The following is a 14409-nucleotide window of genomic DNA, read 5'->3' as shown; positions in this document are numbered from 1 at the left end:
TGGATGTGTTCTGGAGCACCGCCTTTCTCCAGAGCATCGTGGATCACTGCATGACAGATGCTTGAGCTGTGGATCCAGCCCATTGGCAGTCTGTTGAAAGTGTACTGGATTCCTCTCCAGGTGAAAGCAAACTGAGGCCTGCATTCCTCTGCTATGGGAATAGAGAAAAATGCATTAGCAATGTCTATGGTAGCATACCATTTGGCCTCTTTGGATTCCAGCTCATACTGTAGTTCCATCATGTCTGGTACTGCTGCACTCATAGGTGGTGTTACTTCATTTAGGGCTCGGTAGTCTACCGTCAGACGCCAGTCTCCATTCTGCTTCCGCACAGGCCACACTGGACTGTTGAAAGGTGAATGAGTTTTGATGACGACTTTCTGACTTTCCAACTGACGAATCAGATTCTGAATGGGCAACAAAGAGTCACGGTTGGTTCTGTATTGTCTGTGATGCACAGTCTGAGAAGCAACCGGCAATTTAATGTCCTGTATCTTATGTTGTCCCACAACTGCAGATTCATCAGAAAGTTCAGGTCTGGCAGACAGCTTCAATTTTTGTCCATCAATTTCTATTGAAGCTACTCCAAAAGCCCATTTGTAACCTCTAGGGTCTTTGAAACGCCCTTCTCTCAGAAAATCAATTCCCAAAATACAAGGTGCGTCAGGTCCGGTCACAACTGTATGCTTCCTCCATTGTTTACCAGTTAAACTTATATTAACCTCCACCTTACTTAACTCTTGAGATCCACCAGTGACTCCCAGAATAGTTATAGACTCTGATCCCTGATAATTTGATGGTATTATGGTGCACTGAGCTCCTGTGTCAACCAAGGCCCTGTACTTCCGAAATTGTGAAGTGCCAGGCCACTGGATGTACACATCCCAATAGATTCTGTTATCTCTGTTATCCCTCTCCTCCCCCTGGCGGGAGGCAGGGCACCCCTAGTTATGGGGAACATGCGCACATGTGCATTGCACATAGTTTGCAGGGTTATAACTTTGCATGTTATAACTGGAGCCACTGTTGGAGCCATAGGAGTCGTTCTGGGGAGCTGTGGAAGTAACAGCTACCCTTCCGGTATTGCTACCTCGGGTTCTGCCACTTTGCAATTCCCTCAGTCTCCTGAAAAGATTAGAAGTTGGTTGGCCATCCCAGCGGTTCATGTTCTCACCAAACTGATCACGCAGATTTATCCAAATAGTTCTACGTGATTGCCTTGGTGGTCTGTTTTGGAATGACCTGTTTTGGAATGTCCTGTTTTGGAATGACCTCCTTGGAGGACGTGTATTCCTCACAGATGAAACTTGTACCCACCTGGAGGAAGAATTGAAATTATCCTTCTGTGCCAATTGGTATATGGAATCTTTCAGATCCTTCATACAATTCTCTATTTTTCCAGACAGAGTTTCAATGGCTGAAACCAAAGAACCACGTGTCATGCTATCCTCCAATTGTCTCATTTGATCACTGAATTGGCCAACCGTGGGAGAAGCTCCACCATAACTTCTTGACACAATTCTGCTTGCCAGAATGTTTGCATAATTGGAAGGAGCAAGTTTGATGATCTTTTTAGCAAGACCAATACCCACAGGAACGTCATCAGGATTCAGAGTTTCATGTTCACCATAGAGTAGCTCTCTAACAGCAAATTCTCTCAAGCGCTTAATTCCCTCATCTATGGTAGTCCAGGGTTTAGGATTCCAGGGAAGATCATCTCGGGAAGGGTATCTCAGGGCAACTGCTATTAAAAGGTGTATCCACAGATTAACCTTACCGAGAGCTTCGCCTAGATGTCTATCTATTCCATTGTCCCTTGAGAGAGTTCCTAACTGAGCTGCTGACTTGTCTCCAACTGTTAGAGCTGAAGCACCTGTATCATAACACCTACTAAGCCAAGCTAGAACTGGCTCCTTATCTGCCCTGGTGAAATCTTTACGGACATTTCGCAATTCCTCCCGTGGTGACGAACAGTCTGTAATATCATCTTGATCTTCATCTCCCTGAATTCTTTGCCCATAAAATCCTGCTGTCATCCTCCTAAGGATCTCTTTAAGCTGAGAACCACCTTTGCCAGCTGCTTTCCTAGCTTCATCTCTATCCTGCTTTGATCTCGCTAGGTTAGCTAGATCTTTAAAACAAACCTTCTCTTCCTCCTGAGCAGGATCTTTTAGAGCAGAGGGCCCCTCACCAGGATCAGTCTCCTCCTCTTCTTCTCCATCTTTGCCCTTTCCAGCTCTAGTCTTTAAAGGAGCCACCTTAACTGGAGCTGTGTTTGAATTTACAGCCACCTTAATGGAAGCTGACAGGTCCTGAGATAAATCAGCTGCTGGGGCAGTGACTTCCGGTCCCACTGAGGGAGTGGGTGGAAGTGACGTTGCTCCATTACTGGCCGACGGAGAAGAAGAAGGAGGAGAAGGAGTGGGAGAAGGAGTAGGTGCCATGTTGATACCAGCCGATGCCCTTGGCTGCTTGCTAGAATCAGCAAAGTCATTTAGAGCTGCTTTACCAATTAACTTTTTAGCCTTCTTTTTAACTGACACGGGTTCTCCACAGTCCTCGTCACTAGATGACTCTGGGACTGATCGAGAGCCACGGCGTTTTCTTTTTGATCTAGTTTTAATAACAAAACACGCCCTGGACACCTTTTTCTCTCGCCACAAGGAATACAGAGAAAACACATTAGTTATCACCAGCAGCAGAATTATACACATCACATAAATCACCTTTGGATCCCAGGCATCACCTAAAGTTACTGTCTCCTCAGGTGGAATCTTAAACCCCTTTATCTCAATTGGGAGAGTGGTGGAGGTAACATTCCTGTATCTCACTGGCCATAGGAAATTAATACATTTTCCATACCATAATTTAACTCTATACATAACCCACATATAAATTGTCCGCACCAAATATTTACCCAGGTAATCCAAAATCAAACCCAAACAATACCTGTAAACCAGAGCCCCAAAAATTGAAAAGAATAATCGCTCCACAAACCACAATACCTTCATGTTTGCTAATTCAGCTAGAAAACACTAAATCAATCAAATAATAAATTGAACTAATTATCTGCCGCACGTTGGGTACGCCAATAAAAAAAAATGTCGTGGGATGGAAGGGGTAAGGCCAAGAAGCCTCCTCCCTTCCCCCTTTGTAAAGTAAAAGGGAAAAATAAATTGAAGGGAAAGGAAAAAAAAACTCGCAAGCTGAATTAGCAAAGCAGTGGAGCTATATTTACAAAGCGATGTAGGGTTTGCAGGGAGATATTTACAAATTTACAATATCTACAATATATACAAAGATATACAACAGAGTAACACAGAAATGAGAGTAAACCCCTCGGCAGAGAGGGGGGTTCCCCACCTCCTCTTTCCCCTCTTTCCCCCCTTTCCCCAGATTAGGTTAGAAGAGAGAGAGAGCGAAAGAAAGAAGTTAAAAGCAGTTTTGTGTTAATTGGAAAAGAGTTAATATACAGGCCTGGTATCTTGTTTTCAAGGCCGAGGCCTTGGCAGAAAGCCCAGCACAGAGTTAGCTGCAGAGCTGCTGCACCATGGAAAGGCGGAAGCAAGACTGATAGAAAAGTCGTGCAAATGTCCACTTCACTCCCAGTTCAGAAGGTGCTTCCTCCCACTTTACCAATGAAATAGTTTAGACTATTCCTTCCGTTTACCAACTTCCGTCCACCATATTCCCTTTCTTAAGGGGGCAACGTCAACCGGCCACACCAGGGAGGTGGTGGAGTCGCCATCACTGGATGTGTTCAGGAGGAGACTTGATGGGGTACTTGGTGCCATGGGTTAGCTGTTTGGGTGGGTTGGATTGGTTGATGGGTTGGACGCGATGATCTTGAAGGTCTCTTCCAACCTGGTTTGGTTTAATCTAAATAAATAAGTTTATTCTAAATGAAACTGGCCAATGTGGTCCCCATCCACAAGAAGGGTTGGATAGAGGAACCCGGAAACTTCAGGCCTGTCAGCCTGACCTCAGGGCCAGGGAAAATTATGGAGCAGATTATCCTGGCGGCAATAATCGCTCACCTGAAGGCTGGCCAAGGGCTCAGGTCCAGCCAACATGGACTTAGGAAGGGCAGGTCCTGCCTCTCCAACCTGATCTCCTTCTATGATCAGGTTACCCACATGATGGCTGTTGGGGGGCCTGTGGATGTAGTCTACCTGGACTTCAGCAAGGCCTTTCAACAATGTCCCCCACAGCAAACTCCTGGTCAAGCTATCAGCCCATGGCTTGGACAGGATCACACTGCGTTGGGTTAGGAACTGGCCAAGCCCAGAGAGTGGTGGTGAATGGTGCCACATCCAGCTGGTGGCCAGTCACCAGTGGCGTCCCCCAGGCATCAGTGCTGGGCCCCATCCATCCTCTTTAATATCTTCATTGATGATCTGGATGAGGGGATTGAGACAATCATCAACAAATTTGCAGATGACACCAAGTTGGGAGCAGATGTTGATCAGTTAGAGGGTAGAAAGGCTCTGCAGAGGGACCTCGACTGACTGGACACATGGGCAGAGTCCAATGGGATGGCATTCAACAAATCCAAGTGACAGGTGCTGCACTTTGGCCACAGGAACTCCATGCAGAGCTACAGGCTGGGGTCAGAGTGGCTGGAGAGCTCCCAAACAGAGAGGGACCTGGGGGTGCTGATTGATACCAGCCTAAACATGAGCCAGCAGTGTGCCCAGGTGGCCAAAAAGGCCAATGGTATCCTGGCCTGCATTAAGAATGGTGTGGCCAGCAGGAGCAGGGAAGTCATTGTCCCCCTGTACTCTGCTTTGGTTAAGCCACACCTTGAGTACTGTGTCCAGTTCTGGACCCCTCAGTTTATGAAGGATATCGAGACACTTGAACGTGTCCAGAGAATGGCAACGAGGCTGGTGAGAGGCCTTGAACACAAGCCCTATGAGGAGAGGCTGAGGGAGCTGGGATTGTTTAGCCTGGAGAAGAGGAGGCTCAGGGGCGACCTCATTGCTCTCTGCAACTACCTGAAGGGTGGTTGTAGCCAGGAAGGGGTTGGCCTCCTCTCCCAGGCAACCAGCACCAGAACAAGAGGACACAGTCTCAAGCTGCACCAGAGGAAGTTTAGGCTGGAGGTGAGGAGAAAGTTCTTCACTGAGAGAGTAATTTCTCATTGGAATGGGCTGCGCAGGGAGGTGGTGGAGTCACTGTCCCTGGAGGTGTTCAGGAGGGGATTGGACGTGGCACTTGGTGCCATGGTCTAGTCATGAGGTCTGTGGTGACAGGTTGGACTCGATCTTTGAGGTCTCTTCCAACCTTGCTGATACTGTGATACTGTGATACTTTTGCCCAGGGATCTGGGTGTACCTGATGACTGATGCCGGAGGATGGAGAAGTCCAATGCATACTGCAAGGTGATCTCATTTTGGGTGTTAACGGGAAATGAACTAAATTGTATGATGTTTCTTGATAAATAATTCTGTTAGGCATGGCATAGATGGTATAGAATAAGGGAGGGATAATGTTTGGGATTCAGCTAGAATAGGGTTAAGTTTTCAGTTTGTTGTGATTCTTTTCCTTCACAAGAAGCTGGGATTGAATGTAGCCAAGCCATCTGAAATAGCCGATGGGTATTCAATGTCTTGCCCCCTATATAAGGGAAGGGCTGGCCAGGGCAAATCGGAGATGCGCTTTGAGCTTGCAACTGTGACATGGCAACTTCATGAGGGGACAGGGACAGGGACAGGCGAGTTGTGGTATTTCTGTACTGTTCTTTATATCAATGCAGGGGGCTTTGCCTTTTTTTTCCAGATTGTCCTTCCCATTCCACCAGGGGGCAGAAAGGGTGACAGTAGTAGTTGTGTGAGGAGCTGCATTGGATCAGCTGCTGTATGGGCCTGAACCATGGCATCTTCAAAGAGCAGAGACTAAATGTTGAAACTAATACTGGATGAATCTATTTTCTCTTTCATGTTTTCAATATAGGAATGGTAGTTGATTAGTTATGCTACTTCAGAAGTGTATGAGGGCCAGAAAACTGCTTAGAGAATGCAGTAAATCTATTTTTCTGTTTGCTTTCAGCTGGAGATGGAAATATCTTACTGTCTTTCATTCTTCACAGGGTTACACATCATTCTGGAATGATTGCATTTCATCAGGATTGCGTGGCTGTATGTTAATTGAATTGGCACTGCGAGGGCGTCTTCAGTTAGAGGTTTCTGGAATGAGGCGCAAAAGTCTGTTAACAAGAAAGGTAAGTGGAGGAAAATGGTTGCATTTACTTTTGTGTCATGCTCCAGGCAATACAGTAGCTATAAATTACAACTGGCTGTAAGAAAAATACAATTTTTGTTTTCTTTATATTGGTTTAGGGATTCTGAGTAGTAACCTAAATTAGATGCAAAGTTATTACCTGAAGAGTTTAAATGGTGAGCTGAAGTGCCTTGTAAAATTTTCTGTACTTGTTCTCTTTATCTATTCTTGCTGCTGCAGGGACCCTTGCACAGTTAGCAGTGGCTCTGGCCAGAGTGTGGTGGCAGCAGTTGCTGCTGCAAGTCAGTAGCACCAGTTGTCATCTGCTGAAAAAAATGTATTATGCAGTGTTGGTGAGATGTGGGCTGGGGCTGAGAAGAATAGTTAACTGACAGCTTGCTAGGTATCTACTGCAAGTCACCAATTTAATTCTGGTGTACACAGTATTGCAGTTAGTGCTTGTTATACCCTGGGCCCCTGAGAACACAAAACTGTTATCCACTTTAAGCATGTGACCAGTCTGTTAAATTAGTTGTACTCACTGACCTTTAAGATTATGTCCTGGTTTAAGACAGTCTGCTCTAACAAGACTCACTCTTGTGAGTCTTGTGTGTGAAACACACAAAAAGCTCTGTGGGTTGAGATAAGAACAGTTTAATGGAATAATACCAATGTACAATTACCTTAGCTTATTTCACAGAAAAAAGCACAGCAAAACGCAGAAACACCATAGCAACAACAAAAGCAAGCCAGCAATAAAAACCACCCCCCTTCAAGCCAATAGATGTCAAAGCAGAAGAGACCAACACCTCAAGCCCACAGCCAGAAGACACATCTGGACAAGACAATATAATCCTAGGTTACAGTCTGAACTCCAAGCCCAATTATACTTTGCTCCTGCCAGCATTTTTATTATAAAGCTGTAATTACATCAGCATGGTATTAAATACTGTACTGGAGAGGCAAACAAGTCCAAACAGGTTACAAAACCAAACCCACTCATCCCCTCCCTCTTTCTGGAATCCAGGAATATCGCGACGGAGACTGGAGTCAATACAGATGACCAATATGATCAAGTATTGTTCCTTTATTGTTCCAGTATTGTAGGCCTATAGTGCGAGTATAGCACAGTAAAGTAAAGCAAAGAAGAAGATATGTCGGCCTGACCCATCTCATAGGGAACTCTGTTGTCTGCCAGGAGCCCAAGTTAATGATGTTACCAGTAGGCTGCCTAAACTGGTACAGCCCTCTGACTACTACCCCTTAATAGTTATGCAGTTAGGGAATTATGATGTTGCAACCAGAACTCCCAGGGCTATCAAAGATGACTTCAGGGCCCTGGGAGACCTGGTTGAGGGGTCAGGGGCACAAATAATTTTTTCATCAATACCCTTAACTGCAGGAGGGAATACAGTAAGGAACAGGTCAGCAGCTATAGTTAACAAGTGGCTTAGAGGCTGGTGCAGTCAAAAGAATTTTGGGTTTTTTGATATTGGGAAACTTTCCACTGCACCAGGCCAGCTGGCAACAGATAGAGTACATCTGTCCCAGAGAAGGGGAAAGATCACTGTATATGAGAACGGACTGTCCCCCAAAGATAAAAAGATCCTGGGTAGGGAATTGGCGGGTCTCATCGACAGGGCTTTAAACTAGTTTCGAAGGGGGAAGGGGCTGAAGAGAGTCCTCTCAGACAAGAGTCTGGGGGCGACAAGCTAGAGTCAGAGGTGAAACCAGCAGCCCAGCTGAAGTGCATGTACACTAATGCACGAAGCATGGGTAACAAACAGGAGGAGCTGGAAGCCTTGATGCAGCAGGAAAATTATGATATAGTTGCCATCACAGAGACGTGGTGGGACGACTCACACGACTGGAGCGCTGCAATTGACGGTTACAAGCTCTTCAGGAGAGACAGGCGAGGAAGAAGGGGTGGAGGGGTGGCCCTTTACATCAGGAAGGCACTAGATGCCATTGAGATGGAGACTAGGGATGATCGGGTTGAATGCTTGTGGATAAGAATTAGAGGGAAGACCAGCAGGGCAGACACCCTGGTTGGAGTCTGTTATAGACCACCCAACCAGGAGGAAGATGTTGACGAAGCATTCTATAGGCAGCTTAGGGCTGTCTCAAGATCTCCGGACCTTGTTCTCGTGGGTGACTTCAACCTGCCTGACATCTGCTGGGAACTCAACATGGCAGAGAGGAGACAGTCTAGAAGGTTTTTAGAATGCATGGAGGACAGCTTCTTATCCCAGGTGCTGCGAGAGCCTACCAGGGGCAAGGCTATGCTTGACCTCCTCTTCACCAACAGGGAAGGACTGGTGGGTGATGTGGTGGTTGGAGGGTGTTTGGGGTCCAGTGACCACGAGATAATTGAATTCTCGGTTTTTGGTCAAGCCAAGAGGGGCGGCAAGAAGACCTCCACTCTGGACTTCCGGAGGGCAGACTTTGGGTTACTCAAGGAACTAATTCAGAGGGTTCCTTGGGATAAAGCCCTTAAAAACAAAGGGGTCCAGGAGAGCTGGACCTACTTCAATGAAGAATTGTTGAAGGCTCAGGGACAGGCTGTGCCAATGTGCCAGAAGATGAGCCGCCGGGGCAGACGGCCAGCCTGGATGGTTCATGAACTTTTAATGGAACTGAGGGAAAAAAAGAGGGTGTATCACCTTTGGAAGCGAGGGGAGGCAACCCACAGAATGTTTAAGGATGTTGCTAGGTCTTGTAGGAAGAGAATTAGGGAGGCAAAAGCACACTTGGAGCTTAAACTGGCCTCTACTGTGAAGGACAACAAAAAGTCCTTCTATAAATACATTAATAGTAAGAGGAAGGGGAAGGAAAACCTCCACTCCTTGGTGGATACGGAGTGGAACATTGTAACCAAGGATAAGGAAAAGGCAGAGATACTTAACACCTTCTTTGCCTCAATTTTTACTAGAAGGGCAGAACGTCTTCCTGACAGCTGGCCTGCAGAGCTAGCAGAAGGAGCCAGGGAGCTGCACAGTTTCCCTATGTTCCATGAGGCGGTGGTTGGAACTCTCCTTAGCAGCTTGGATCCCCACAAGTCCATGGGACCAGATGGGATTCATCCTAGGGTGCTGAGAGAGCTGTCAGATGAGCTGGCCAAGCCACTCTCCATAATTTTCCAGCAGTCCTGGCTCACTGGCGAGGTCCCAGAGGACTGGAAGCTGGCCAACGTGGTGCCCATCCATAAGAAGGGCCGGTTGGATGAGCCAGGGAATTACAGGCCTGTCAGCCTGACCTCAGTGCCAGGCAAGATCATGGAACAGGTCATCCTGAGTTCAATAACACAACACTTACAGGATGGCCAAGGGATCAGGCCTAGCCAGCATGGATTTAGGAAGGGCAGGTCCTGCCTGACCAACCTGATCTCCTTCTATGATCAGGTGACCCGCCTGGTGGATGTGGGGAGGCCTGTTGATGTAGTCTACCTGGACCTCAGCAAGGCCTTTGACACCGTCCCCCATAGCAAACTGCTGGCCAAGCTGTCAGCCCATGGCTTGGACGGGAGCACACTGCGATGGGTTAGGAACTGGCTGGAGGGCCGAGCCCAGAGAGTGGTGGTGAATGGTGCCACATCCAGCTGGCAGCCAGTCACTAGTGGTGTGCCCCAAGGATCAGTGCTGGGCCCTGTGCTCTTTAACATCTTTATTGATGATCTGGATGAGGGCATTGAGTCCATCATCAGTAAATTTGCTGACGACACCAAGCTGGGGGCAAGAGTTGATCTGCTGGAGGGTAGAGAGGCTCTGCAGAGAGACCTTGACAGGCTGGACAGATGGGCAGAGTCCAACGGCATGAGATTTAACACATCCAAATGCCGGGTTCTGCACATTGGCCACAACAACCCCATGCAGTGCTACAGGCTGGGGTCAGAGTGGCTAGAGAGCAGCCAGGCAGAGAGGGACCTGGGGGTGCTGGTTGATGGTAGGCTGTACATGAGCCTGCAGTGTGCCCAGGCAGCCAAGAGGGCCAATGGCATCCTGGCCTGCATCAAGAACACTGTGGCCAGCAGGAGCAGGGAGGTCATTCTGCCCCTGTACACTGCACTGGTTAGGCCACACCTCGAGTACTGTGTCCAGTTCTGGGCCCCTCAGTTTAGGAAGGAGGTTGACTTGCTGGAACGAGTCCAGAGAAGAGCAACAAAGTTGGTGAGGGGTTTGGAACACAAGCCCTATGAGGAGAGGCTGAGGGAGCTGGGGCTGCTTAGCCTGGAGAAGAGGAGACTCAGGGGTGACCTTATCACTCTCTACAACTACCTGAAGGGAGGTTGTAGACAGGCTGATGATGGTCTCTTCTCCCAGGCACCCAGTACCAGAACAAGAGGACACAGTCTCAGGCTGCGCCAGGGGAGGTTCAGGTTGGATGTTAGGAAGAAGTTCTATACAGAAAGAGTGATTGCGCTATGGAATGGGTTGCCCGGGGAGGTGGTGGAGTCGCCGTCATTGAAGGTGTTCAGAAGGAGACTTGACGGGGTGCTTGGTGCCATGGGTTAGCTGTTTGGGTGGGTTGGATTGGTTGATGGGTTGGACACGATGATCTTGAAGGTCTCTTCCAACCTGGTTTGGTTTATTCTAATAAAGGTTTATTCTAATAAAGGGAAAGTGCGTATAAAGGGTACTTCTACAACTTATGTAAACTCGGAGAGCCTCGTTGGCATAGCTTCATTGCTTCCCACGAGTGACCACACATCGCACTATTATAGATTATTGGTCCAACTACAAATGACACAACGAGGTTTGTTGATGCAGGTGCGTGCCCTGTTATTCCAAGATAACTTTCTGTGTTTATAGCTACCAGTGTCCTGCTTTAGTTACATGCTGCAGGCACAGCACTGCTTTGCTACACTGCTAGTTGGCTCTGCACATATGCTGAGCATGGCCTACCACCATGTCAGGCTCTAGGCCTTCACTGCCAGATTGCTCACACTGCTTGTCGCTGGCATTGCCACAAATCCCCCTTTTTTTTTTTTTGCGAGCAATCTGGTCATGGGAGTTGTTCCCATCCCATACAAGATACTACTTGCAAACACAGAAGCAAGCAAGTTAAAGCTAAGCTGTATAGCAAAAGCAAGAGTTCTGTAGTGCAGCATGTCTAACAGACTAATTGCGACCGTTTGAGGCTCAAACCCACCACACTGATGTAACCCATATAAGGCCAAAGCTTAAGTTGAACTAGTTACAATGCTCTAACAGAGCTGGCATAATACATGGTCAAAGATAACAGACATTGTAAAGAAGAACTTAGATCTTAATAGTTGTGATCTTTACATTTCACTCTTCTTATTGACAGAGAGGACTTGAGTATGCCTGAACACATTGCACACAGAGATTAAGACACAAATGCAATCCTTAGCACTGTCTTTTACAATCTGCTTTAGGGGTATGTTGCATCTTTATTTTTCTCTAGGATGGTCAAAAATCATAAATTGTTTAATGGTAGCAAGATTTCTTTAATCTGTAAAGGTAGATCTGGCCAGGCTCTAGCTTCACAGATAGAAATCTTCTGGGCAAACAGCAGAGTTGATGTTTCTAGATGTTGACATGAGCTAACTATCTCTTGTTGGTATCATTAAAAAACTTTTATTTGCTATGGGGTATTCTTCCTTTTCCCTTTTTTTTTTTTTTTTATTTATTTCTTTGTTGTTGTTTTCAACCTATAATGAAAATGCATGTTGTGTTATAATGAATTTTGATTTTCCCTCTAGGTGTGTAAAATTATAGCAAACTGGTGAGATAACATATAAGTCCATATGAACATTTTCTCTAATCACACAACAATCAAACAACCATAATATTCAGTCCTAATTCACATGGTGCTGTGGTGCATTCTTCTGATTGATGCTTTTGATCCCAGATTATCATAACAGTTATTGTGATCGATGTTCGACTCATGGGAAATGCTGTTTCCTCATAGTCTTGATTCTTCTGCCGTTTTTTATTGCGATGATTACAGTTGACAGAAAAGAAGGCTCTGAGGTGACCTTATTGTGGCCATCCAGTATCTGAAGAGAGCCTACAAGAATGCTGGGGAGGGACTTCCTAGCATGTCAGGAAGTGACAGGACTAGGGAGAATGGAACAAAGCTGGGGTGGGGAGATTCAGGCTGGATTTGAGGAAGAAATTCTTTACCGTGAGAGTGGCAAAGCCCTGGAATGGGTTGTCCAGGGAGGTGGCTGAGGCCCCATGCCTAGAGGTATTCGAGACCATGTTGGATGAGGCTCTGGCCTGCCTGATCTAGTGTGAGGTGTCCCTGCCCATGGCAGTGCGGTTGTAACTAAATAGTATCATAGTATCATAGTATTAGTCAGGGTTGGAAGGGACCTCGACCACCTCCCTGGACAACCCATTCCAGGGTTTCACCACTCTCATGGTGAAGAACCTCCTCCTCACATCCAGCCTGAATCTCCCCACCTCCAGCTTCATTCCATTCCCCCTAGTCCTATCACTACCTGATATCCTGAGAAGTCCCTCCCCAGCCTTCTTGTAGGCCCCCTTCAGATACTGGAAGGCCACAATTAGGTCACCTCAGAGCCTTCTCTTTTCCAGACTGAACAGCCCCAACTCCTTCAGTCTGTCCTCGTAGGAGAGGTGCTCCAGCCCTCTGATCATCCTCGTGGCCCTTGTCTGGACATGTTCCAGCACATCAATATCCGTCTTGTAATAAGGGCTCCAGAACTGGACACAGTACTCCAGGTGGGTGTGGTGAAGGCACATTATGCCCAGATGTTGGATCTTGTCCCAGCATGGGGACAAGTTCCCCCTCCTTCAGGAGGAAGACAAAAGCCAAGGCATTAGCCAGGCCAGCACGCACCCAGCGCATGCAGTGCTCGTGCTGACACCAAGTATGGGCATAATTCTAGCTTCACGCTTTCTATAGGCTGAAGCCAGTTGTTTATGAGAGTGCCCATTGGTCAAGCCCAGCCTCGAGGAATCACCCCAGTTGGTAAACAAGTTATTAAGTACCTCAGCCTTTTCCTCATCACTTGTGACCATTTCACCAGTTTCCTTTCTGAGGGGGCCCACACCTTCCCTAGTCATCTTCTTCCCATTAATATACCTGTAGAAGTTCTTAGTGTTCCCTTTAATCTCCCTGGCTAGATTCAATTCAAACTCTGCTTTGGCTATCCTAGTCAGGACTCTTGCTGCTCGGGCAGCTTCTTTATATACCCCCTGTTCTAGCTGTCCTTCTCTCCACTTGCTGTAGAGTTTCCTTTTAAGTAATAGTGTGTCCAGGAGCTCCTTGCTCATCCAGGCAGGCCTCCTAGCATTCTTTCCTGATTTTCTCTTTGTTGGTATACAGAGCTCCTGGACACAGAGGAGGTGGTTCTTGAATACTGACCAGCTGTCCTGGGTCCCTCTTCCCTCCAGGGCTTTGTCCCACGACACTTTGGCTAGCAGATCCCTGAAGCGATCAAAATCTGCACGCCTAAAGTCTAGGGTTGTAAGCTTAGAATACTTCTTCCTGATTGCCCTGAGGATATTAAATTCAACTGCTTCATGGTCACTGCAGCCAAGGCTGTCTCTGAGCCTCACATTGCTTACCAGCCCTTCCCTGTTGGTGAGAACAAGGTCCAGCATAGCACCTTTTCTTGTTGGTTCCTCTACCATTTGGAGGAGGAAGTTGTCTTCTATGCAGTCCAGGAACATCCTGGATTGCTGGTGCCTTGCTGTGTTGTCCCTCCAGCAGATGTCCGGGTGGTTGAAATCACTCATGAGGACCAGGGCTTGTGACCTGGAAGCCGCTTCTATTTGCCTATGGAGGGCCTCATCTGCTTGGATCTGCTGGTCAGGTGGCCTGTAGGAGACCCCCACAGTAATATATCCTTCCCCTGTCCTGCCTTTAATTTTAACCCATATGTTCTCAACCAGCTCATCATCCCTCCCCAGGTGGAGCTCCACTGATTCCAACTGGCTATTGACATAGAGGGCAATGCCTCCTCCTCTCCTTCCCTGCCTATCCTTCCTAAAGAGCTTATACCCATCTATCCCTACATTCCCGTCATGGGATTCATCCCACCAAGTTTCAGTAACAGCCACTATGTCGTGGCATCCCAGCAGCACAGTGGCCCTTAACTCATCCTGTTTGTTGCCCAAGCTGCGCGCATTCGCATAGAAGCACTTCAGCTGGGCTGGCCCTGTCCTCCTCTTGTGCCTGTTGATGGCACCAGCC

At 47.3% G+C, this 14409-nt stretch overlaps 1 protein-coding gene across 1 annotated transcript in view; it reads left to right on the top strand.

Annotated features, from left to right (window-relative positions):
- GOLPH3 (golgi phosphoprotein 3) overlaps positions 1-14409 on the top strand; it is a 247783-nt gene that overhangs the window by 166700 nt on the left and 66674 nt on the right. The window contains exon 2 of the mRNA XM_068155401.1: positions 6092-6223. Within this exon, the coding sequence (XP_068011502.1) occupies positions 6092-6223 (132 nt within the window). The remainder of the gene's footprint in view (positions 1-6091; positions 6224-14409) is intronic.

The sequence above is a fragment of the Melanerpes formicivorus genome, unplaced genomic scaffold (genome assembly GCF_026170545.1).
Source record: "Melanerpes formicivorus ecotype bairdi unplaced genomic scaffold, bMelFor1.0.p_v2 SCAF_31, whole genome shotgun sequence".
Lineage (NCBI taxonomy): Eukaryota > Metazoa > Chordata > Aves > Piciformes > Picidae > Melanerpes > Melanerpes formicivorus.
The sequence above is the reverse complement of the archived record's forward strand: the minus strand, read 5'-3'. Positions and strand labels throughout refer to the sequence as shown.